We start from the raw sequence: 25,898 nt of genomic DNA, 5'->3' as shown, positions 1-25,898 counted from the left end.
CTAAATTGTGCGCAATTAGAGGTGACAATGAGTAGGTTGTTCGTCAACATGCGTCAGAGCTTTAAAAAAAAAAAAGTGTGTGGGGGTCACAATTGTGAGCATTTTGTAAAATTATTTCATATTATTAAGCCGGCATTTACATTCTAGCTGTGAGACTGTCAGGACAAAAGCCAAGCTTTGTTCAACTTCACATGCAACACTTTTACTGAAGATGGCCCTTCCAGAAAGGTTTGTTTTTCTTGGCTTATGGGATTATAATAACGAAGAGTCACTAGATGAAAGGATTTTCTCAGATGCAGAAATCAAAACTCAAACCACAAGTTGCTGATGTCATGTTCATTTTTTCTTCTTTCTTTTTTTGCACAGAAATGATACAACTCTTTGAACCCCAAACTGCACTCAGATGAGCCTTTGTTTAAAAAAAGAAAAAGAAATAAAGAGGGAAATCAAACCAGGTCTTCAAACAACATCTTTCTGCTGATTTGCAGAAGAAAATCAGTAATAACTCTATTATTGTTTCACCATAAATGAGAAATGCCTTCTCCAAGTAGAAATGATAATTTTCACTTTTTTGTTCTTAAACTACTCCACCCTGGTTAGAGTAAACATTTGAATGCATTAAACTTCATCCCTTCGGTTATTGAAATTAAAATAAAATAAAAAATAGTTCTAGTTTTAAAAAAAAAGATACTATTTTGCCCTTTAGAGTCCCACATAACGTAACATTAGTTACAATAGTTAATTTTAGTTTTGATTAGAAAAGCCTCATCAAGGAAAACGGGGCAGTGTAAACCCAGTGCTGACCCCTCATGCATAGAAGCAGAGAGGGGAAAAACATGGACTTGTTCTTTCACTCCTTAAATAAAAGTCAGTGTTATCCGATTTATTACAGCTCCTTCAAAAAGAACATAGTTAAACCCATCACTGTGAGATGCTCTGCAGGGTAGGATCGGTCTTTCAGAGTCTAAAGAAAACATTGGTTTAATCAAGTGGAATCAATTTAAGAGCAACAGGCTTTACTGTCAGATAAAGGTGGAGTGAGCAGGAGCTGGGTAGTGCGCCTGTATGACTGAGGAGGACGCTCAGCAACACAGAGTTGAGATGTGAGAGCTGGCGGATGCATTGGGAGTTTATTTTGTGACATCTTGCCACACACTTGGTATCTATGCAGTTAGTGATGTTCAGGTAAATGGATGGATGAATAAGACGCTCTGACTCCATGAGCGGCGTTTCTTTGATCTCTCTGAATTGCATTTTGTCTCTGGCTGCATGCAGTCTCCAGAGCAAGGTCAGGCTAGCTGGCTCTGTGTCGGCGGAAATGGTCTTCATTCTTTGATCTGCAGGAAAGAAAAATTAAATGGCGTAAGAGTACTTTATTAAACGGGGGAAGTGGGACTATTTTGCCACAGGATCCAACTCATTACCTCAGTGACAACCCCCGCGGCGATGGTGGAGCCAACATATCGCAGCATGAAGCGGCCCAGCTCCTTATAGTCTTTGTACAGCTCTAATGACACGGGCCTCTGGGTCTGGATCTCCACGATGGCATTCATGCCCTTACTCAAACACCTCAACAGAAGAGACACGCAAGAAGCAGCATGACATGAATTTGAATATTCTAACAAGAAGTTGACTTTATGGCGAAAAAAGGGGTTAATATGATGCCATCTTGTGGTGGCATTTTCAGTGGAGAAATGTTTTGTCACTCATCTGACTGACTTCTTCAGTCTCGGCTGACTTCAGGTTTCCCAACATCATAAACAGCATATTTGCATAATGACTGAAAGTAGAACTACTGACTAATAATGACTAACAATGGGCCATGAGGTCAGTTTCATGATCATTAATATGCAAATTGTCATGACCACTGACCAATAGCCACCGGTATTAATCACAGAGAGTTGGGGAATGGCTGCGATCACAGCATTGTAAGATGGTGAAATATGTACCCTTAGGCCGCCTCCTCGATTCAGAGATGGCTCCTTTTCACGTAAATGGCCTCTTTGACTCCCCGCTCAAACCAGCGTTCGCCCCTGTCCAGGATGTGTACATGCTCATCATTGAAACAATGTCCACTGGCCTGTAGGTCTGCTTAGGACTTGTTTTCCCTGATATATATATATACACACAGCAATCCTCCTGGCAGTTAACAGCGTACACTATATTCCTCAGTTTGCAGCTGGGAGCCTGATCCTTGTGGTGGGCTTTGAAAGCCTTTCCCAGTTTTGTCAAATGTCCAGCTGGGATAACCACATTTACTCTGGGCTTTTTGATATGATGTTCGTCTGCTTCGCTTTGCACAGTGTCTCTGGGGATTGTGTTCGCTCTGTGTAGTAGCATCCTGATAACACCCAGTTTGTGCTCCAGTGGATGATGAGAATCAAACCTTAAATACTGATTTATATGTGATGGCTTGTGGTACAAGTCGACTTAATAAAGTTGGGGAATCCTGCTGTCAGCTGAGACAAAAGAAGTCACTTGGATGATTGGTGAAATGTTTCTCGCACTGAAAACTCAACGTCCAGATGTTAGGAAGCATAAACCATTTTGCATCAATTCCATCTGCTCTGGCATAAATGAAAATGACAACAGGTGCACTGGAGAGGCAACAGAGCTATGAGCATAGGTCCCACTACAGGATGCCCTCCATGCCACCTTCATGGAGTCTGTGATAAAAAAACTGCACATGAGTTTTTTTAGGACTCTGGCAGCGCTCCTCCTCCTGTTCCCCCTCATACCAGACTTTCTGCTGGGTTAAGGCCTTTCAACGGCCTGTCCAGCCTTCTTTGTAAAACTGCCCGTTGCCTAGCATCTCCTCCACACTATTGAGACTGTGCCAACCTGGGCGAGCTAGCATGAGGCACAACTAAAAGAAAAAAAGAAAAAAAAAAATCAGTCATGAGGGGTCAGGCAAGAGCAATGATCTATGGCCACCACCTGCAAAACCTCCTTTCTGGGGGCAGTTTTGTCGTTTCCGCTCCAGTTGAACACTTCTCACTTTCATTTACGCCAAAGCAGCTAAAAATGATGCTTCGTGTTATGTTGTGATGATCTTTTTTTTTTTGAGCAGTGTATGTGCATCTACAGTAAATATCCAAACTACTGTTCGTGTAAAGTTTTGTTTAGGAAAAAGAAATGTCCTACTTAACTACTTAACCACACTTCCCACACATTGACATTAAGGCGCTGGAAGGCAGTACCTTGAACATTTTATTTTGAAGGCTATTCATTGTTTCCAAGTTCAGAGAAAAGCTTCAGCGCTACCATAAACAAAGCAAATAATAAAAAACACTCCTAACAACACAATAAACAGAAACAAAAATGCTGGCGTGCATAATTGGATAGAAAATGATGATAAATCCTTTTCCAAACTCACTTTGGTTTCTTCTTCAGGACCTCGCCGCTGCTCTTGTGTAGAACACTAATTAACTTCCTTATGGTGGCCGGTTCGCTGACTGTCTGGTAGTGCAACAGTACCTACACCAAGCGTGCACACATTTCTAAAGTTAAAGCACATACAACTGTGCAAAGAGTCGTTTCACATAACATAATTATGCAATTGTCATCACTAAAATCTTGGCAGAATTGTTTAGGTGTGTAAAAGCAGAGCTTTGTTGGCACTTACTGGAAAGCCTTGTGTGATGGGGATCTCGATATTGAAAATGAGGACTCGAGCTCTGAATCGAGTGCAAACTCGAATAGGTTCTTTGGGATCACAGAACACACAGCCCATACTGGAAGGAAGCAGCCAGAAAATATGTTTGAAAAATAAAGTACAATAAAAATTTAAAAAAAAACACCCTACAAGCAAAATAAACGAAGTCTGTATTTAATCAAAACACTGTAAACCAGACCTCAATACTTATATGTACTGCAAAATATAAATTATAAATTTCCGTTGTTAAGAAATATTTAAAAATACTCATTCAGTTTTATATTAACACATCCTTAGCAATTAATTCTTTACTTGATCTTAATGATGTCCATGCCAGTGAGTGTCAGGCTGACGTGGTCTCCTGCTGCAGCCCAGTCCAGAGCCTCATCGTGTAGAGTAATTCCTGCAGTGCAAAGAGCACAGTGTTGTTCCCCAACTTGCCTTAAGGTGGCAGTGTTTACCACTCATCCACACCAGCAGATGCACACAAAAAAGGTCCACATGTAAGCAGACATCAGGCTTACATTTGTTTTCTTTGTGATTTTGCATAATGTACGCGTGTTTTTCTACTTCTTATTAATATCAAACTATTGTTTTTGTGAGATGCTATCAATCTGTTTCCCTTCAGGTTTACAGAAATTCACTATATGGCTGCCAAAAATAAACTTTCCACCTGTGCAGTGGGTGTTGAGTGATGCTTTGTTGTATTAATGTCAAACCATGACTAACAGACTTTGAGATAAAAAATAATTGAGGTCTCATTTGATAGTTTTTAGTACAGATACTAAAAACCGAGCCATATAAGGTTTTTATTTTTCAGCCCACCCTGATGACATTTCATTTAACAAAGACCGGGAGGGGAGGAAAAAAAGCACATGAGTGCATACCTTTGACAGTGCAGGTTTCATTTGGAGGCATTGCCAGTATTTTGTCTCCAGTTTGAATATAACCAGCCTCGATCTTTCCTGTAACACAGAAGCCTGAACCCTGGTCTGGGAAGAGAAAAATCCAACGTCAGCAAAATCTCAGCAATCAAACACAAATTGGAGAAATGAAAACAGACATTAAGAAAATAGACATCAAGGGCCCATTTCCATATTTAACGTTACCTTTAAAGACATCGGAGACGCACAATCTGAAAGGTTTGTCTACAGACCTCTGAGGGGCCTTGAAAGCATCTTCAGAGGGGAAAAAAACAACAAAGAGGAAGTAAACAATAAGTAGCGGTAAAATGCTGGTAAATAACATGAGCTGTCCAGTGACCATTGGCGGTGAATCATGTTCTCTGTAAGCAGACTGAGACTGGATGTTGAATGTTTTGAAATAGATGTCAGTTCTATGGAAGCTAAACTTCACATGTCAGGCGGTGTTGCGTGAATCATTTTCAAGTAAGTCACGTCTATTGCAGCAAGCTTACAGTCAGAATGCATGGATTCTGTAGCTTTCATTTCAAGAAAAAAGGTTGCACAAAAACACACTGCTGCAGCTGCATCGTGTAAAGCTGGTTAGATTATCCACATTCAGTGCTAAAATCATTAAATCTAACTCGATGCTGCGAAGCGTCTTAGGTTTTCCATCTGGTGTTTTAACACTCATGCCAACCCAAAGAAAGGAAGTTTGAGTCATTCAATAATTAAATATAATAAATGTAATCAAATATTTAGTCAATTTTATTGTTTAAAGAAAAAAGAAACTTTCAGCTCACACCAGCTGACCTTCCCGGGACTGAACCAGAGATCTTTCACTTGTAAGTTTAATGAACCACCACTACACTATAAACCTTTTATCTCCGGCTGCTGGCAGATTGCCACTCTTGCCTATAGTTTGCATGGAAGATGTCAACTTGCCTGCAACCATTCGCAAACCAAACACCAAGTGATATATAAGTTAAAAAAGTGATGAAAACCAGGAACAGAAAAGATTCACAGTCAAAGTAAAAGTTAGTGCAGCAGGAAGGCACAGCTTTTAATTCAAAGACAAACAGTCTCCACAGTCGGTGTAGGTGGGAGTACTTGAGTCTGCGTCTTCCATGCAAATTATGGGCAAGCGTGGCAATCTCTTAGCAATCAAAGCATTCAAAGCAATTAGAAGGGGGTTTTAGTAAGGCACCTAGCAACTTCTAGCAACTATTGGCCAATTGTTTGGGTAAAACAGATTGTTCCCTGTGGCTCACAGGACCACTCTATAGACCTGTGTGACTGAGGCATATGGAAATAAACAACTTACAGTAAATACCTGCAGCTCTTAATGTGATTATAGGGTTTTCCTTGCATTAGTTAACAGCAAGATGAATTTCAAGCTGTCAAACTTGATGATCTACATATGACTAATTCTTCTTTCTGCATACCTTCAAGAACAGTGAGAGCAGAACTGCAAAGGGGTGAACTTCTTTTGACAAAAATATAAGTGCTGCAAACACACAGGCACTCCAGAATTTAACAGATTTAAGAGAAACGGCAATATATTTAGATTTACATAAAGACAGCTACATCAAGAGTTTAGTCTACTGACTTATGTTCCAATTTATATAAAGCTTTTGAAATATTTAATCCTGCTCTATAACTATAGCTGGGCATAGGTAGTGCAGTCAACCTTCTTAGGAAACAAAACTCGTGACTCATCACGTCAGATCACACATTTAGAAAAGTAGAGAGTGAAAATGTAGCTTGAGTCAAAAGGCAATAAGCGCTTTCGGCAGCTCGAGACGTGCCACAGTGTATTACCAATCTGCTCCAGCAGGCTCGGCCCAGAGTACCAAGAGGTGAGCTGTGACACTGAGCTCCTGGTGGCAAGGTTTTCTCCTGACAGGCCGCTGGTGGGGATGTAGAAAACATCAGACTCCTGGAAAAGCAGATAAACACGGAATCAAAGAGAGAGAGCAAATATTTACTCACAGCCAAAATATTATACAGATGCAGAGCTATGTCCTCAGACTTCGTGCCAGCTCACCTTGAATCCTGCCTGCTTGAGAAAATGGCCAAGTTTCGAGATGATTTCTTGGAAGCGCTCCTGTTGCCAGTTTACCTGATGTGTAAACGAACATACAGGAAAAAGGAAAAACACAAAGAAACAGAGTTTCCCCTTCAGCACTGCTTTGATATGGAAATGTGTCACCAACATGCCAGTGATTATAGGAAACAAAAACAAAAACACAATCTCACACACATACACACAGTTTCTTAAGGCCTTATTCTCTCCTGTTAAGGTCTTCAACATTCAGAAGGTGTGTATATATATAAAAATTTAACTTCTTTTAGACTGCAGTGCTGTCTATGCAGTCCTGCATATGGTGTCAACCAAGTACACCCGCAGTCTCACAGGGTAGATATACCACCTGAAGCTGAAGCTGGGCAGTACTAGTACAACAGTGACAGGCTAAAATATCAACCCACTTTTCTAAAATTCCTTCAGATGCCAGATATTACATTTCTTTAAATATATTTGCATGTAATGCTTACTGAACATCACACCACCATATTTCAATCTACGAGGCCTGTTACCAGGCCTTTTCTTGATAGATTAGATTTTTTAGTTGCACTGAAATGTGCAGTGTCAACTTTCACAATGATCTTCAAAACTGCAGAATAATTATAGTCATGACACTAACTTCGAGTTTCCTGGTAACTACAGCAATGATGACCGTGCTTCTGCAGTTATTCTGACCAATCGACTCTTTGATTTGTCCATCTATACACAACAGGCCTGCTCTTTCCCTTATCGTTTCCTATAATCTGAACTTCTCCACAATGTTGTTCTTGAACAGAAAAGGGAGATTCTGGGCACACCTTTTGCAACAAAGAAAAAAGATACCTTAGCAGGATTTGCTGGATTCACCCAACGGTGGACAAGCTGAAGATTCTTTTCAACGTTAATTTTTAAACATACCTGCAGGACTGTGTGCTTATTTGTTTAAAACAGACTGCCACTCATATTGTTCAGCTGTAAAAAACAGTTGGTCTTAAAAATGCCTCCACAGTGCTTCGTTTTAGTGCAGAAGGTCTGACCTGGTCCATCTTGTTGACAGCTACAGCCAGCTGAGTGACACCCAGCGAACGCACCAGCAAGGCATGCTCTCTGGTCTGACCACCAGCCTCGAAGCCCGCCTCAAACTCTCCTCTGCTGGCATCCACCACGAGCACCGCCACATCAGCCTGGAGAGAGAGAGTAAGGCGAAGGGGTGTTGAGATTGGCATGCATACGTTTCTGCAGAGGCAGACTTAAAAATAAAAACCACACACTGTAAATTTTCCAAAACATATTCTGTTTGTAACTTTATAAACCACTGCTAATGTTTCCACATTTAGAAAGCATTTGCAATGCTATCAGATTTTAACATGAGCAGCACTGATGCTTTCAGAACAGGTCCTGCTTATATATTGTGCATAAACTACCCTCAAGTCTTAGGGGCTCTTTTTGTTGTTGCTTGTAGTAATTTATATTTGGAGTCATGGCTCTTCTCTGATCCCTCCCTGCCCTTCCACATACACAAAAAACACACATGGAAAGTGAGAAGCAGGGAGCCAATACAGAACAGAGCACTGATGGGGGGTTTAGTACAATTATTTTTAGAATATTTGATTATCGCATGTAAAATTTTATCGTCACGCAATGAATATTTTCCAAGTTAGTGAAAGAATGAAATTTTCCGTTTTTTACTTTCTGTTGTTATTTTTTCTTTCAGCATTTTTTGAGTTTTTACAGCATCAAAACATAGGCCCAGGAAATTTCTCAGTGTTGGAAAACACATTTAACCTGTGAAAAACTGCAATTACATCAGCTTTCCACCCACTCCACGCATCACAATCTAAAGCCAAAATCTTGTTTTTGTTCACCACATTTTTTTTCCTGTAATCAGTTTTGAGCATGTATATCAAGGGATGTATCAAAGATTCAGTAGCAAAAGTGCACAGACTTAACCCTTGATGTTTATATGCACTTCCTGAGAAAATCACTTTAGAGAACTGCATGAATGCATGTTGTGTAAACCTTTTAATGTCACCACTGGGATAGGTGAGTGCTGAGTTACTTACACTGTGTGAAAATTTAGATTTTTGCCTGCTGGCTCATCTTCTAGCCGTGCCTCCTCCTGTGTTACCATTTCTTTGTTTTAACATTAAATGAAGCCATGTTCTACATTACAGTTTGGACAATTCATGTCGAGTGTAGGCCAGCGTTAAGATACTGCACTGAATACATGCGTCACAGCAACTGGATGCTCTCCTCTAAACTTTAGTAAACTAAGTAAAAATGGCACAGTATCTTATGCAAAAAGAAAAACAGTCAAAAGTTGAAGAGACAAGAAAGAAATTGCAAAGAGAGCATGCCCTGAAAGCCAAATTTATAGCTAAAGCACATTAAATAAAAATAATTAAATCAGCTGACTGACGGGGGAAACCCTATTACTGACATTGGTCATAATGAATGCCCCAAGTGTTTCATGACAAAATATTTTATACTTTTATACTATATACAAGTATAAGCAGGTGGCTTTCTATTCATTTTGACTTAGAAATTCATGTTCTACTGGAGAAAATACATTGAAAATATCCTCCTAAGTACATGACACACTGTCACCTTGATTTGCTTACAGCAGAAACTCCTTAGTCACTACATGAAGAGGTAAATGTGAGGACAGTCATATGGTAAAAGAGAAATTACACGAGCTCCCCAAAGCAGACACAGACAAGCACACCCATGCCTGCAAAAACACCTTGCGATACCAACACCCAAAACCACCGAAGTTATTTCAAGATGTCAGGGTGCGGAAGGAGGGAAAGCGGCCATTTTAATCGAGAAGTTTTCAAAGTCAGAAAAATGTTTTAGGATCGGTTAGAATTGTTTAAATGGTTGAGTCATATTTGCAGCTAACCAATGGATTGAGTAGAGTACAGCAGAAGATTTGATAAACAGCAATCTATTTTTCAGAAATAGGTTACTGAGCACATAGGTTACTGAAATAGGTATTTTTCAAACTGTATCCCCTTCATTATTATTACATTATATTTATTATTCATCTCATAAATTATAGATGCATTCAAGCCACTTTTCAGTTTCTGATTACTAACCTGTACATAGATGTAGCTTTCTAACTTCGTTACTTACACTCATTCATATTCATCTGTAACCTCTTCTTATGAGGTCTGATTTTGTATTTTTGCAGCACTTAAATTTCATCAGGCACGTCCATTTCGATCATTCGTAAACTGTAAATGCGCAGCCCACCAACATCTAGCAACATCTCACTCACAGCCTTGATTTACATGCACTGATCAGGCTGTGTGAAGAGCTTTTCATGTTATACCTGTGCAGCTCCTGTGATCATGTTGGGGATGAAGTCTTTGTGTCCTGGTGCATCCATCAGTGTCACCACTTTAGAGTTTGTCTCAAACTTTGTCATGCCCACATCCATTGTAACACCTCTGAAGCACAAAAAGGGGGTAAAAGCCAACAATTCATTTTTTAACCATTTGATACACTTGGATATGAGAAAATTCTAGATGTTAATAGCGTGCTAAAGTGTCTGGAAGGCCTTATAAGGGAATCCAGATTTAAAGTCCTGGTCATTTCCTGTGTAACTGCACGTCTGGTGGGCGAGGCTCGTAAGTATTACGCATCTGCTTCAGAACTTAGTGATAAGTTGAATATGGATTCCCACCCATGTCACTTTCTGTTTCTGCAGTATTTCGCTTCCGTTTCACTCTGATAATAACAACAGAGTGCAAGCAGGGACAGATTTTTTAACACTATTTTTTTTTCCATGATAAATGCCTTTTGTACGAAATAAAAATCCCATGTCACGTAGGAAAAACAGCTTTCTTGTAACAAATTAACCCTTTTCATCCATCCAGAGCAAAACTGACCGACTGCATCGATAACTCAACAAGGCTTTTCTAATCTAAAGAAGCTTGAGCAAAAAAAGATTCCAAGTTGAATCTCACATCTTTTAGCATAACAGTAGTTACCTGTGAGCTAATAAATCTGATTTTACCCTCAACTTGGAATGCATGCATATATAGGCAAACATTTTTTGGAGTAATAAATATAATGTTATGTAATAAAAATATGTCCTTAAAAACAATAAATGCACATTTTCTCTGCAAATATAAATTTGCTGATTATTATGTAATAACTGTGCACGCATCTTTCACTTTGTGCGCACTTTCATAGTCAATATATACCTGTCTCTCTCCTCGCCCGTTTCATCCAGAACCCAAGCATAGGCGAAGGAGGCTTTTCCTGCCTTTTTCGACTCCTGCTCGTACTTATGCATGGTGCGTTTGTTGACATTGCCGAGCAGATATAGCAGGTGGCCCATCAGTGTGCTCTTACCCGCATCCACGTGACCTGTAGAGAGAGGACTAGCACTGTAATCATAGCGCCGAGTTGAGGGAGAAAGTCATTCAAAAAGAAAATAGGCTCTAAGGGCGGGGAGTGTTAAAGGACTCTGACGAGGAATGGAGGGAGGGATAGACAGATAAGGAAAAGAGGAAGAATGTGCAAAGAATGATAAGACAGGTGGGAGGACTGAAAATGATAAAACAGCAAAGGGAAGCCACAGATTGGAGAAGGAAATAAGTAGAATTGCACAAGTGGCAAGGGGGGTAGAAAGAAATGGGAAGAAGGATCGAAGGTTCTGGGGGGGGGAGGAGGGGGGTATCGTGGTAAAACGAAAGGTTTCATAGGCTGTGGGAAACTAGAATCATCTGCACTTCTGAAACTACCAAGTCACTTTTTCTGCTGTAACTGAGAATGAGAAATAATGATTGAGCAACTGAGCTGGTCTGAAGCTCGACTCATTTACTACATTCAACGGTGACATAGGCACAGCCAACCAAACAAGGGCAGCAAGAAGAGATCTTCAATATGATTAACTGCCCAACTGTAAATCGAAATATCAAGGCACTGAACACAGGTTCTAGAATATGAGGGGAAAAACCAACTCTGCAAGAAGTGCCCGATTTAAAAAAACAAAAAAAAAGGAACTCCCACTCAGCATACTTTTGGGTATACTCCCAAATTTCGAAGCACTGTGACTGCTGATCTTTCTCTTCTTTTAACGTATAACTTGGATTTGCATGCATTCAAAATACCCCAAAGCGTTAAATGTTAAAGTACTATTTAACTGAGTGGTGCACAAAATAGTTCATAAAGGTGGAGCATTAATATTAGTATATTCAGCCTACCTATAACTACCAAATTTAACAGAGGCTTGCCCCCTTGTCTCTTCTCCAGCTCAGCTTTGATATTGATGGCCTGCCGTGCCTTCCCAGATGAACGGCTCAGGGTGGGACCGGTCATGGGCTCGTCCCCATTGGACCCTTTAGATGGAGTCTCAGGGCGTTTGGAGGCAGCTTCTGTAGCTGTGACGACAACACCGTTCTCCCCTGTACTGAGAAGAGAAATTGAAGTGTGAATACGCTTCTTTGCAACAACTGAAAATTATGTTTCGCAAGCTCTAATCTCCTTCTAACCAAACAGATCAGTCTTTAGCTTTTGCTTTAAATTAAACCACAATTTTGCTAAAGGCTTAAATCACAGTCAAATAACTTTTTTTTTTTTTTACTGTTTTAAGAGAACAATCTGAACATGACAACAGGGGAAGGGTTAAGTTACCTTGGAACATCAAAACCCATAGTCTGCTTCTTTCCAGAGACAGTCATGCGGGCCACTTTTGGTAAAACTTCAGAGTCCAGTTTATTGTGAGAAGCATCTCTGCTTTTAGCTGAGAAAAATAAGAGACACAAAAAGGCAAACAAAGGCCTCCATGACTCACACTTTCTCCAAGGAGAAAAAGTTTTTCCGTTTGTTTTTTTTCCACTGTGGTTGCTTACATCTAGACTTTTCTGGGCATGCACTAAGATCAAGGTTAATATAGAAATATTAGCTAAACTAAAAGACATTAAGATTCAATCTTTCAACAATTATCAGAGTAAGTGAGTGGAGCAGCTTCAAACCTCAGATTCACAATGTGTCTAACCAGTCCAGAGAAATAATGTCAATATTTATTGTGTTATTAAGTAGATAATGTTTTGTCTGTGAAGGTTCTCAGTCATCCAGGTCATCGTAGTCAAAGGAGATTGCAAAGAAAAGCGTCTGGACTCCTTTAAGTTGCTTGAAGATAATGTTTTACAACACTCTAAAACAACCATGCACACATCAGTGATGTCCAACAGATTCAGGTAATGACTATTTTACTAGTTATGGTTGCACGTTGGCATATTCTTGAGAGCAGTAAGAGTGCAGATTGCAATAAGTTGCACTTTGAGCCTCATATCTATCTGATTGCTAGTTCATATTATGCAGCAGTGAGACTTGTTGAGGTCACTGCTTTGTCATCCCAGTCCCAAATGGCCACCGGTCCCAGTCATATCAACCCGTTTCTGATTCATTTAGACTGGGCTGCACAGCCAAGCCTACTGCACACACTGTGCGTCTGTGCGCGGCAGTGACATCCTGGTTCAGAAAGGGTTAATTTCAGAAGTGGCCGTTGCCTCCCGTCTCCACGTAAATAGATCAGTGTGACACAGCATTTCGCAGAATGAATCTTTTGAAAAGGTGTCACCTCAGCAAGTGCAGCACTGAAAGTGAATGCATCCATTATCACACACGCACACACGACTGATTAAAAAAATATGTCCATATATGCACAACAGAAAGCCTGAACTGCTACAAGGTGAAAAGGGCCTAAGATCTAATAAACTGCCACTTCTATTAGTCTTTATTTTATGTTCCTTTCCTTGTTGTATCAAAATAGGATAAACTCCCACACAACCCCCCACTGCATTCCTTCAGCATTTCTATAATGTGTTGGAGTGATAAAACAGTGGATATACCTTCATCTTCTAGCTTTTGTTTAGCATGAATTTTATGAAAACACTACAACTCTGTCAATCCTTGCATGTTTATACCTTTTGTTCATCATAAAAAATACCCTGAGGGAAAATGAGAGGAAAGAGGTGCGATTCAACAGAATATTAATGGACTTTCTCTAACCAAACACTCTCTGAATGACTTGCTCTGCATTAGAGAAAAAGTCCCTTTCACTCAGAAACATTGCAACACAAGTCAGCTCACCACACTCTAGTGAGGCTTTTTAAGTTAATGGCATTTGCATACTGTTGATTCCCACACACTTATCCATATCTACTTAAATGTGGAAAAAGGGGACAACCAAAGCAGAGCTTGCAACAACTGAGATAAAAACTGAAAAACTACACTTAAGAAATGACAGGTAAATCTAATCGACAAAAGAAAAAGGTTCAAAAAAGTACCACCGCTGCGATTAAATTACAGCAATTTTAAAAACACCACCGTCATATGAAATCTACTGTTTCAGTTTCACCTGTCCTGCAGTAAGCAGCAACATGAGATGGAAAAAGTACTCTCTGGGGAATTTTGGTTCTTCGTGCAGCTGGGGGCTTTTCTGGTCCTTGTTCAGTGACACAGAGGTTTCTACCACCTGTGTCAACAGGACATCAGGCCACTTGAAAACTTGAAAATCACTTACAATTCTGTATCTAAAGGAGTTGGAGCCCTCTCTAAAATCCAGTCAATTGCAAATCACCCAAAAACCTACATATTAATTGAAATTAGTACAAAGATAAAACATTAAGGGTCAAATTGGGAAATGTTATTGCCTTTTAAAATATGAATGTTAGCAAAATAGTTGAGATAGCAGTGCAAAATAAAACTATATATCATTTTCTTTGGTGTATAAAATCAAAAATATAGTGGAATCTCTATATGCAAGGCCGTAAACCTCATAGCTCTGATCTTTAAGCAATAAAGGGCGTGGCATTGTAGTGCAGGAGTGCTTTATAAATTGTACACCTACCCAATGTTATTGCTGTCTATATGCAGAATACCAAGTACTGAGGACAATGTAAAATCTACAAATACCAATACTGAGCTTCAGGCCCCGAGACAGGGTCCTTGACAGACAGCCACTGACAGTCTGTCTGTATATAAAAAAAACAGGCCAGCAACCATGATGGTAGAGAGACGGGGTGGGTTTGTGCATTTGGATTAGCTGCACAGCTGTAAATGGTATATACAGATTCTGGACCAGGATCATTTTTCATTCAATCAATCGATTAATATAATTTGACAGTAGTTCAAATTATGGTCAACTGATTTCATTCTTATTCATGTTTCACATAAGAGTCACAACTGTTTTTGGAAACAAGGCTAACACTGCCTCGTTAGAGCAAGTAAGAATGATACGACAACTGGGAAACTCTAATGAATCTACCAATACACACTGTGATTAAAAAAATACATCATGCTCTAAAGTATGTGACAGGTTCTTTGCTTTTTTTTTTTTTTTAATGTTTTTTCAAAAAGAAAAAAGAAAAACCAAACATTCTGCTGTACTCCTTCAAGTTCTTAAGCAAATGTCAACCCCCTTATTAACTGTGCATGTTGCTTTGTCAAAACACTGCAACACTTTTCCAAACAGGATGGTAACATGAGAAAAATGATTCGGCGCAATATAGCTCCGAGGCGCAGAGCAGGATCTTTTACCTTGTTTGGACTGGTAAGTAAACACATGGTATCCTTCTATCCAGGATTTCTCTATTATAGGGGACCCTTAGTGTGACTGAATGAGTAAGTGAGTCATCTTATTCATGACAGAATAAAGGGAGTGCACCCAGGATATGCAAATCAACCCTCCCTTGTCTGTCCAAACACAGAAACGCAGTGCGGACAAAAGAAAAGGTGAGGGGTGGGGCAAAGACTACACCAACCACTTGAGGCCGCTACAGCCTACGAGACATATAAGGTGTGTCGACTTTATATCAAAATATCTAAAGAGAGACAGGGGTGGGAGAGGGGAGGAATAGGGGAATATTTGAAGTGAGTCACCTAACATTTCTGAATGTGCGCCAGTTTCATCTCTAATTTGTATTGTTACAAAAAACGAAAAAAGGGAAATTAGTAATTAAGAATATATGTAAACCAGTTTAAATCTATTGTTAATTACACGATTTCAACCATAAAGGCTGGAATAAAAATCCATGGGGTTCTTCGGTTTAAATTTAGTCCATCTTCTACCCTAAACTTGTGGATCTATTCTCAATGAGACAATCTGGGAGTCAAACTTCATTCATGTTTGAAAAATAGATGGAAACATGAATGAAAAAGAGACTGCTGGTGGAGGCAAAAGCTATGAGTAGGATCTGACCCCTTTCACGATGAGTCATACAGACCCACAGTGTCAGTACCACAATTGAAGATTTCATAAAATATATATATATATCTGCTTCTGTGACTTCCACCTACTCAGCAGTTAACCTTTAGTCACAGAAGCTACTTGAAATTCTCACCTAATGTGTTTTTATAGTTCAAAACAGGTCTATAAAGAGACTGTCTCTGACCTACAGCACGACAACCTACAACTTTAATGTACACTGTGGTTTACACTGTTGTCTAAAAAAAAAAGAGAAATAAATAACTATGTCAATCTATTTTAAGTGACATTATTGTTCAGTGCTTTCTTGTTTGAGGAATCTAGAAGTGAACTTTAATGACAGACATGACTGCACATCTGCCCCTTCTGCAGAAAGAACGCCAAAAGACCCGCATGGAAAAATAAACAAGTCTCTATGCCAACTTTAACAGCACCATGCATCAAGCAGGGTAATGATAGTAACGATAGTGAGGTTTTGAAATGACACACTGTACTGTGGCTGGACTCAAGTACTCACATTCTCAAGGGTTACTGTACATGAGCTTTTACCTTATTCCTGTTCAAACCTACATTTTGAGTCATAATTATATTCACACATTAAGATCTCTGTCATCTGTATGTTGCTCATGCATACAGGACCTTTTTCTGCACTTTTACATTATAGAGTAATTGCCACTGGATGACTTATTTTTCTGCTACAGTGTTTCATATAAAATTAGTTGGAGAAACATTTCAAATCTTAACTACTTTAAGAAACTGTGACTCTTTTTTCATGCACATTTGTTAAGTTATCCCAAAACCACAACTTAACAACCCTCCCACCACCAAAAAAAGGTCAAAGGGTCATACACTACATGTAATGCTTTAAGAATAAAACTACAGAAGTCTTAGTTTAGCAAAAGTTGATAGTGATTGGGAGAGCCTAGAAATCTGAATTTACCATTTATAACAAGCTGCTTAAATATGGTTTTAACAACACTTTATTACAAGGTACACCTTGCTAACCCTGGTTTGGACCCACTTTTTTCTTCAGAACTGACTTAATTCTCAATGGCATAGATTCAACATGGTGCTGGAAACATTCCTCAGAGATGTTGGTCCATATTGAGGTGCTTGCGTGACACAGTTGCAGCAGATTTGTTGAATCCACATCCTAACATCCTTGATGAGAATGTCCCGATCCACCACATCCCAAAGGTGCTCTACTGGAGTGAGATCTGTTGACTGCGGAGGCCACTAGAGCTAAAATAAAACTGATGTTCAAGAAACCAGTCTGAGATTATTTCAAGTTGCTCATGCTCAGTTTGAAATTCAGCACATTGTCTTAACCATGTTTACATACCTAAATGCATTGAGTTGATGACATGTGTTTGGCTGATTAGATATTTGTATTAATGAGCAGTTAAACAGAAGTGTATGCTCTGAATAATATGCAAGGGTTTGCACACAACTTAAGGCTGAACTGTTTGCCAACATGAAAAAAACCCCCAACAACAACAACAGCAGGGGCGACTGTAATCTTTTCTGCCATAGAAAGAGCCTAACAGCTATATTATTAATACACACCTTCTTCTAGACATAAATTTTCCACATTTTATCCCAATTTTTGCAAATTTAGAGCATGTCTGAATGGAAAACAAGCATGCAGCTAAGCAGACTTTGGCATAAAAAGTAGCATTCTGCTAAAGCAAGGCGATTAGTGGGTTAAGGATTTATTATATGACACTCCCCATCTGCAAACAATAACTGCAATAACTAAATGAGATCAAAATTTGAAAAGAAGCACTTGGTCATGTAGTTTGACGGTAACTGCAGATAGATGGGACTAAAAACTTCCCTACTGCTGTTTGTTTCACTGAAAGGCATTTTATCCAGTTTTTCCCCCAACACATAGCATGGATTTCTTGGGTGCGTTGCTTGGGAATGTTACCAATATATGTCTGGGCAAATGATATGTCCAGGCAGGTCGCCCAGGCATACTACAGTCTGTCCAATCCCATGTATTGCACTGAAGCCTGGCCATAGCGGGCAATGCTGTTGGATTTATACTGACATGTTAGTATTAGGGGCGGACGTTATAGTCTCAAAATTATATCACGATATTACAGAATTGTAGTGGCACAGCATAAGTCAACTGTAAGCAGAAAACTAGCCTATCAGGTTTTTCCCTGGACCATTTAAGTAGAAAATAACCACTTAACACTTTAACAATAACTCACACTGCAAGAGCTGCACAGCACTGTTACACAAACAAATTCAACCATATTTTCTACATGGGATGTTGTATCCCAGTTTGCGCTTTTAAACCAGTTGCCTAAAGCCCTGCTTTTCCACTGTGTAACCACATCAGTAATTTCCATCCACCGTTTGCTCTTACTGTCGTATGGAGCATAATTAGCAAGTGTTCAGGCAGTTTTTGGTGGAGTCATTTGCTGACATTTGGGACAATCATCCCTGCTAGCATCTCTTCCTTTGTAGAACTTTCTTGTACTTGACAGGTTGTTTCTGCCTCAAGTGGTGAAACACATTTATTTGTTGCTTCCACCTTTAGCTGGAATAGTTTTCTTTCAGTTTTCTTTCTTTCTCAACAACCCTCTTCTTTGTTAGAGGGTTGTTGAAGCAGCTCCTTTTCAAATATTCAATCGAAAGCTCACATGTGGCTCTAAGAAATACCCGAGTTTGTCCCCTGGTTGGATGCAATAAGAAACATAAACGCCTGGCATTAAATTTAAAAATAAATTACTATTATACTTGTATTACAAAACAATACCACATGGCACAGCCCTAGTTAGTATGTCTGCATTGCTCTGCCATCATGAGTCAAACTGAGCTGTCAATGCCAGACTTGAAAAAAATCAAATCGTGATCAAGATACATTTACTGAAATGCAGGAAGATAGAAAGACTAAAGACGCACCAGAGTCTACGCATGTATAATTTAAAAAAAACTATATGTTTACACTGTTTACACTGGCAGAATTATAAATTAGCAAAATAAGGAAGTGAGATATAATTACAGCCTATTATATCGTGTTTTACAGAGCTATAATCTTACTAATCCACTTACTAGGTTTGCAACATACATTATTACCACACAGATCTATCACAGTTATTGAGGTCTGTGTCAAGTCTACTGTTACAATTCTGGGATGTGCACATCAGAAAATGATGTAGCCTAAGGCTTGGTGATATGGGCCTATGCATCGAAGAGTACTCTGTTATCTGGACAGCAACTCCACTGCTTGGCGAGGGGGGGGGGGGAAAAAACAAACAAAAAAAAAAAAAAAAACACACACACACAGGACCACAAGCAATTAGGTTGTTCGTTGCACGTGCCTGCATACACACAGGCCTCCACCTGACACAAATAAAATCTAATTATAAAATCTTACCACAGCCTGGACCCTGACAAAACTTTAAAATAGAGTTATAGTTACTGTCTCAGCTCATATTAGTAGCTGATATTTGGGACAGAAAAAGAGCTAGTGAGTGCCTCCAAAGATTTTCAGCTACTGGAAACCGCTAAACAGCTTTCAGGCAAAGTATGAGAACCACTCACCCAAACAATTTCATATTCAAAATCACATTTTGTGACAATGATTGCATAGTAAATACTGAACAGAGAGATTCCTTGATTTGTAAGTCAAATATTCCTAACAAAGATTTCTTTATTTATAAGTAATATGTGGTCGTTTAAATGTGTAACATGTTTACTTAGTACAGTATATATATTTGCACGATTGGTATTAGGAAGTAGTAGGACTAGCATGTTAACTCCTGGGAAAGTGTAGCTGTTAACAAATTTGAGGAACTACTGTGCATGCCAGCTGCATGGTTTTTTTTTTGGTTTTTTTTTAAAAAGACATTTAGGATTTGTCTTGCATTCAACCACAGCACCGAGGTCAAATGTTCTGAATGCAAAATTTTCCATTTTGCCCTTTAACAGAACACACACCACAAAAAAGACATAATACTGACGCATGTAAGTCCAAGTGCATCTGCTTATTTTTGACCACTTGTTAGAACAATAGTATTTTCCAGAGTTGGCACCACTTCAAAACCATAGTTTGTGCAACATGTATGCCTTGCAAGAAATGCAGAGCCTGTAAAGACACAAAGAGGATTTGATCTGTCACAGCCTTTGTGAAAGCTGTGAAAGTTGAGAGGCTTGATCAGATTTTCCTACGTAGGTGGTGTATAAGAGGCACAGCAGTCTATCGGCTGCTGTGCAGAGTCGACATGTGCTTGGCTTGACATTTTCTCCAAGAGTGCAGCTTCCTGCACAAACCCACACAGCGGCTCCCCTTGAGAAAAAAGGACAAATAGCTGCTGGACAAAACCACTTGCTAATAACAATTTGTTCATCTCTTGATTCCCTGAAAAAAAAAAAACATTATAAAAACACTCTGGACCTGCACATTTTCACACAAAACAGACCACAACACGTCCAGGGCATCTAATTATTTCCAAACACCATTTTCCAAGGACTGCAAGCTTTGTACACTGAAAAACCTGTTTAACCTCTAATGTTTATCTTGCTATTGTTAACACTAACTGTCCTTTATCATTTATCATCTCCCTCAGGCTCTCCTTTCTGGAAGACACCCCGGGGGTCCAGTTTACTCTCTGCACCTGCATGACGTTTACTCCTCTTCTACCAACATGAATTCCCACTTAAAACAACAATGAATGAGTAAAAAACAAGAGTGTCAAAACCAGAAATGCCTCAAGACACTTTAGCATAACCGTTTAAAAATGGAAGCTTTACTGCAGATAAACAATGTTTTCTTTATAAAAATGTCTCTTTAAAAACAGGCAAATGCTCTGTTAACTGGTAAAGATACCACTATGACCAACTGTTTATTGTCCTATACTGGCAGTTTACTATACAATTATACATTAAAATAGAGCACTTTAAAATTCATTAGGTAGGATTAGTTCCTTACAACAAGCCAAAAAACGTGTTTGACACACGCACATTCGCAAAAACTGAAGAAGACTAGACAGAGGTTCACTCAGAGCACATAAAGTCAATCATCTTTATTTCGAAACAGACAAATTAACCTTTGGCAGTGTGCGAAGACACACCCAGTGTAAATTAAACCCATGTATACAAAACGAAATTAAAATCTTTTACTACAGTATGAACGCATTCACTTTGACTAATTCAGTAAAAGTATATAGTGCTTTCATGCAAAAAAAACCTGTTTTTCAATATTTAACAGTTAAAAGATTTTGCTTGTCTTTGTGTGTCTGTACGCATATGCGTATGTGTTCCTCTTCCCTCATGGGAAAATCTCCAGGTGTCCTCTAAACCAAAAAGTCAAACCCATGATCTCAAACACAGGCAGCAGTAAACCAGTACAATGGTTAACTGATCCATATTCCAATAGCTGCAGCACACCTGCAAACAAAGTCAACCTCTTTTGTCTTTTGAGGGTTCATGCAGCTCAGAAAAAAGTCACATCTAGAGTATACATGAACTTTCTCTTTGCTGTGATCATAAAAAAATTAAAAAGCCATTGGCCTTCGAAGCATACAAAAATAAGACTACATTTAAAATGAAGGAGAGAAAGCTAACTACAGCAATAAGAAACAAAGATCTTTCTAAAAGTTCCTAAAATACTTAAATTGTTCTTTGAAGGTTTGTTTGGGTTAGCTAAGATTATTGTTAAGCTGCCAGAGTGAATTCATTTCTCTTTGTTCTGTATGTGTTCACTTAAAAAAAAAAAAATACATAAATGCTTGAATAATCTTCTTTCTATTATTTTTTTAACCAGTGATCAGAGTCAGCATGTCATTTTGTTGGACCCAAAAGTTCTTTTACTCCCCTTAAATGAGTGCAACCCTGAGTGCTGCATCTCTGGGTTTAGTTCAGTGATAAGAGCAAAAGGGCCCAGATAGAAGTGGGGTTCTCATTCAAAGCAAGTCAAGTTAGCACCAAGGTAGATGCAACTGAATTAAGCGCTTTCCTTGTGGCTACCTGGTGAAAGCTTTCCGCTGATTAGCACGGACGATGTCATCAGGCGAAGGGGTGTCGAAGCGGAAAGGTACAATCGGCAAAAGTGTGGGAAGCTGCTGTTTGGATTTCTCCTGCGACTGAGAGAGGAAGGCCTTGTAATAACTTCCTCTCCTCTGACCTTTTATTTTTCCCTTCAGTACATTTTTCATCCTCTTTTGTCTTCTGCTAGTCTGAACAGACAGCGTAATCGCAAACACTGATGGTTTTGCAAAAACGGAAACATCCAACCCCAATGCAAAAGCAGCTGGAGACATGGGTGATGGGAGGTCACTTTCAAGCTGATGGAGACCTTCTCCATGTGACTGGGCCATCAGTGAAGTCAGATCAATAGTGTGACCTGGTTTAGGTTGTCTGAAGATTTGGTGGTATGGTCTGTGGTCGAGTTCACACTTGGCACCACCCTCTTTAGCACTCTCTTCTGACATGCCAGTCTTCTCTGGTTTTGCTGGTGAAAAGAGCGACGTGAGGGAGCACTGTGACCCATTTGAGGTGGTTGAGGTTTTGCTTTTGTGTTCAGACGCCATATGTGACAAAGAGAGCTGCTCAGAGAGACCAGGTGGTTGCTTCAGTGCATTTTCTGGAGATTCAGAGCTGAAAGGCTTGGGGGAAGTTGAGAAACTGTTGCTGTAATGCTGCGAGGCAAGCTGGGACAATGAGACAGTGCCAGCCAGACATGGGGGAGTGATGCTAGTTATTTTTGATGAGGAGAGAGCATTCGCTAGTCTTTCAGTGCTTTGTGATTGAGGGGAACTCTTTCTGTTTTGGTGCTGGGAAGCAAGTTCGCACAGGGATAGTGTTTGTGCTGGTGCAGCCATTCCCTGAAACATTGCAGATGGTATGCTGCTTTGAGGAGTAAGGAGAGAGTTACTGAAAGCTGGGCTTCGATTTGAGTGCTCCTGGATTAAATCGGCCAATGTTGGGCTACCCTTTGAACCACCCAGCATGGCTTTGCCTCCAACCGCAACAGACTGCTGATTTTTCTGCACAACAGAGCTGAGACTCCCAAATCCAGGAGGAGCAGCCATAGAAGAGCCTGCAGCTGCTGTCTTGGGGTTGTTTAGCGATAGACTACTGAGTGAAACTGAAAGGATGGAGGGAGGAGAGGCCGGTGATGCTGATAACGTCTTTAAAGATGCCAAAGCTCCCAGTGAAATACTACTCTGACTAGACATAATGGATGCTGTTGTTGTTGCGTTTAGTCCTTTGTTGAATGAGGAAACGTCCAAGCCCTGCCTTGTGTCAGCTACTACTGACCCCTTATTCTTTTGCTCATGCTCAGAGATGAGCTGTGCCAGACTACCACCACTGCTAACACCTGGGCTAATGTTTTTAAGGCTAAAATCCTGCTTTTCACAGCTGCCGGCATTTGGTTGAGATAAGAGGTCACATAAGCTGGGTGCTTTTAGTTCGGGTACATGTGGATGTGCATGTTTGTGCCCATGTGTGTTGGCTTCATGTGCCTTGGACGTCATGTCTGTGTGAGAAGAAGACAAGCAGGCTCCTTACCTTACAAAAGCCAAGTGCAGTTGTCGAAGAGGAGGGGTGAGGGGGACCACAGAGCAGAAGTCAAATCAATCATATAGTAAAAAAAGAGAAAAAAAAATACAGAAAGAAGGCACTTTGTTAAACATTTGTATCACTATACAAATTTGTGTGAAATCAACAAAGAACACTACTGGCTGTTAGGCTTCCATACACCCAATAATGACACATATTTATATAGAAGTACTAGCAGCAGTGACCTATGTTGACTGCGTTTGAGGAGGAAATGGGAAATACTTATCTTGGAACACCCACCTATACAGAAAAATTTTTTCATAGCTATGAAACTCCACAGAAAACCCAAATCTGTTATACAACCCTTTAAATGCCACAAATTAACGTCCTCCCGGTGTGTTACTACACTGAATCACTCAGGGGTAACAGTTTTTAATCAGTAAAACAATTTTATTTTGACCCACTCAAGGTGTACCTTTGTCAGCCACAGCCTCTTGTTTGGTTCTTTGTGGTTGCGGCGCTTTGTCCTGGTTAGCTCGCTCTACTGTACCAGTCTCTTCAGCTGTACTTCTGGTAACTGGAGCAGTTTTAGTGTCTTCAGACAGTACTGCGTCCAGTGCCCTCTGTGGGTCAAATCCACATTTTATGGCTGCCTGGGTCAGGACTGAGTCCGGCACTGCATCTCCCAGCACAGTCCGCATGTGGTCCAGACAGGAATACAGCTTGGCTAAAGAGTACAGCAAATGTTGGACACACACAATAGATTTGTGATCCATACAAAAAGCACAAATTTTAAAAAAGACATCAAAAGTTTAAAGGACAAAATGAACTGGTGCATGGAACCTTTAATTGTAAAAACACAAAAAACAAGTTGAGAAATGTTTATATTCTGAGACGCAGTTGTGTGCTCAAAAATACTACCTTGATCAAGAGGGTTGAGATTCTGGTTGACAGTAGGGGACACAGGGACAGCCTCATCTTCAAATTCTTCCTCCTCTAAAGGCTCTTCCCTTGGTGCATGTCTTTCTTGACGCGAGTAGATGAACTGATTTGCTAGATAAGCCAAAACCATTTAATTTTAATAGTAGATTATACATTATCATATATGATGTCTACTTAATGTTGCATATTTTCAAACTTAAACTGGAAAGGCAAGCAACTATTGTTATCAATGAGTGTAATGAAAAAAAGTTATTTATTTGAAAATGCAGTGTATGCTTAACTTCAGACAGATTCAAATTAGTCTGCTCCATCTTCACTATGCATCAATGGTAACCAACCTGTTGCTGGTGAAATGCAACAGTAGTCATCCTCCACAGACTGTCCATACATGTCATCATCTTCAAAGTCTGAAAAAAAGAAGAAAAAAACAACACTTAGATGGATACCTTTGCTCATTTTGTTGTGCCTCACAAAAACAGTCGTATACACAATTGCAGTAAAGTCCCTTTATGCCAGCTGTGACTTTGCTTTGTCAGCAACTTTATGAATGCCACTGCACACTAGAAACCTGGAGATTTTCCTCTAATCGCTTAACTCTAAGCTTTATTTACAGATATATTCCGCAAATTTACAACATTGGGAGATTTGAATGTAAAGAAGAGCAAGTAAGGAATCTGGTGTTATTGGCACAAACAAAACACTGGATAGTTAGCAAGCTAGGCAAGTAGCTAGCAATAACCTGAGTAAACATTAGTAAATTTAGCAGTTACACACACCTCACATCAAATTTTTTTTACTATAACATTAATCCAAAATGTTGGGTTTGCGTGGGTATTAGTAATTACTGTCGTTATGGGACAATTTACCATACGCTAGGTGCCAAGTGACACGACAACAGTGGGATCTTGCCAGTTAAACGAGCTAGCATTAGCCGCTACAGCTACTGAGTAACTGTAAACTTTAGCTTAGCTGTAAACAGCTAACTGGATTAGCTCTTAGACGCCTTGCCGCGGCATTTAAATGAGAACCGTTTTTGCCATCTACCTTCATCGTAGTTGTAACCTCGAACATTTCTATGACGAGACATGTTGATTATGCCTCCTCTCTCGGCGCCACTGTTATGTTATTCGGTTCACGGACATGTGTCCACTGCCCAGCGAAGCTCCTGCAGTTGCTGCTGTGTGAAGCTAGCCTACCTTAGCAGGCAGGTCACAATAGATTCGACAGTCACGCAAATACATAAATGTAACCACAACACACACAAAAATAAAAACAAACAAACGTATTTGTTGTAATTACGTCATTTCATCGACGCCGAGCTTCTGCATAATTAAAGTAAAATAAATAATAATAAAAAGTTTTTTTCTTCGCTGACGTAACTTCCGTTTGTAGTTGGCATAAGATCTCAACGGGTTTCAAAACGTTTACGCTGTCAGACCTATATTACACTGGATTTATTTACAGCTACAACTCTGTGCATCCGTCAGAGTAAAGTTCTGCAAGCCTAAAATAGTAATATAAGTTGCACCCCATATATATAAAAAAAGAAACATTGCACGACACTTCGAGTTTAACAGTAAATAATAAGAAATA

General features: G+C 39.7%; 1 protein-coding gene across 5 annotated transcripts; it reads right to left on the bottom strand.

Annotated features, from left to right (window-relative positions):
- Positions 1–321: 321 nt before the first annotated feature.
- Positions 322–25,698, bottom strand: hbs1l (HBS1-like translational GTPase). 5 transcript variants are annotated; one of them, XM_026194336.1, is made up of 19 exons: positions 25,605–25,698; positions 25,350–25,501; positions 24,644–24,712; positions 24,285–24,416; positions 23,839–24,090; positions 12,269–12,377; positions 11,839–12,044; positions 10,834–10,999; positions 9,957–10,074; positions 7,660–7,806; positions 6,605–6,679; positions 6,379–6,496; positions 4,765–4,833; positions 4,543–4,647; positions 3,968–4,058; positions 3,626–3,734; positions 3,377–3,477; positions 1,425–1,569; positions 322–1,337 (listed from the first exon to the last, which is right to left on the bottom strand). In XM_026194336.1, exons 2-19 carry the CDS (start codon positions 25,390–25,392, stop codon positions 1,326–1,328), a joined length of 2,067 nt encoding a protein of 688 aa, XP_026050121.1. In that variant the 5' UTR covers positions 25,393–25,501; positions 25,605–25,698; the 3' UTR covers positions 322–1,325. The 5 variants fall into 5 exon arrangements, with proteins under 5 accessions (XP_026050121.1, XP_026050122.1, XP_026050124.1 ...); XM_026194337.1 differs by having other exon boundaries at positions 25,350–25,497; XM_026194339.1 differs by lacking the exon at positions 25,350–25,501.
- Between the last annotated feature and the right edge of the window lie 200 nt (positions 25,699–25,898).

Source organism: Astatotilapia calliptera, chromosome 15, assembly GCF_900246225.1.
Source record: "Astatotilapia calliptera chromosome 15, fAstCal1.2, whole genome shotgun sequence".
Lineage (NCBI taxonomy): Eukaryota > Metazoa > Chordata > Actinopteri > Cichliformes > Cichlidae > Astatotilapia > Astatotilapia calliptera.
Note: the sequence above shows the minus strand (reverse complement) of the source record. Positions and strands in the feature narration are given on the sequence as shown.

What these genes read in the sequence shown, in the direction of transcription:
- hbs1l (XM_026194336.1), bottom strand. Translation starts at nt 25,392, where the DNA reads ATGTCTCGTCATAGAAATGTTCGAGGTTACAACTACGATGAAG. An exon ending in ATGGACATCATTAAGATCAA is followed by an intron (nt 3,735 to 3,967) that starts GTAAAGAATTAA and finishes GCTTCCTTCCAG; the next exon opens with TATGGGCTGTGTGTTCTGTG. An exon ending in GTCCTGAAGAAGAAACCAAA is followed by an intron (nt 1,570 to 3,376) that starts GTGAGTTTGGAA and finishes TCTTCTGTTGAG; the next exon opens with GTGTTTGAGTAAGGGCATGA.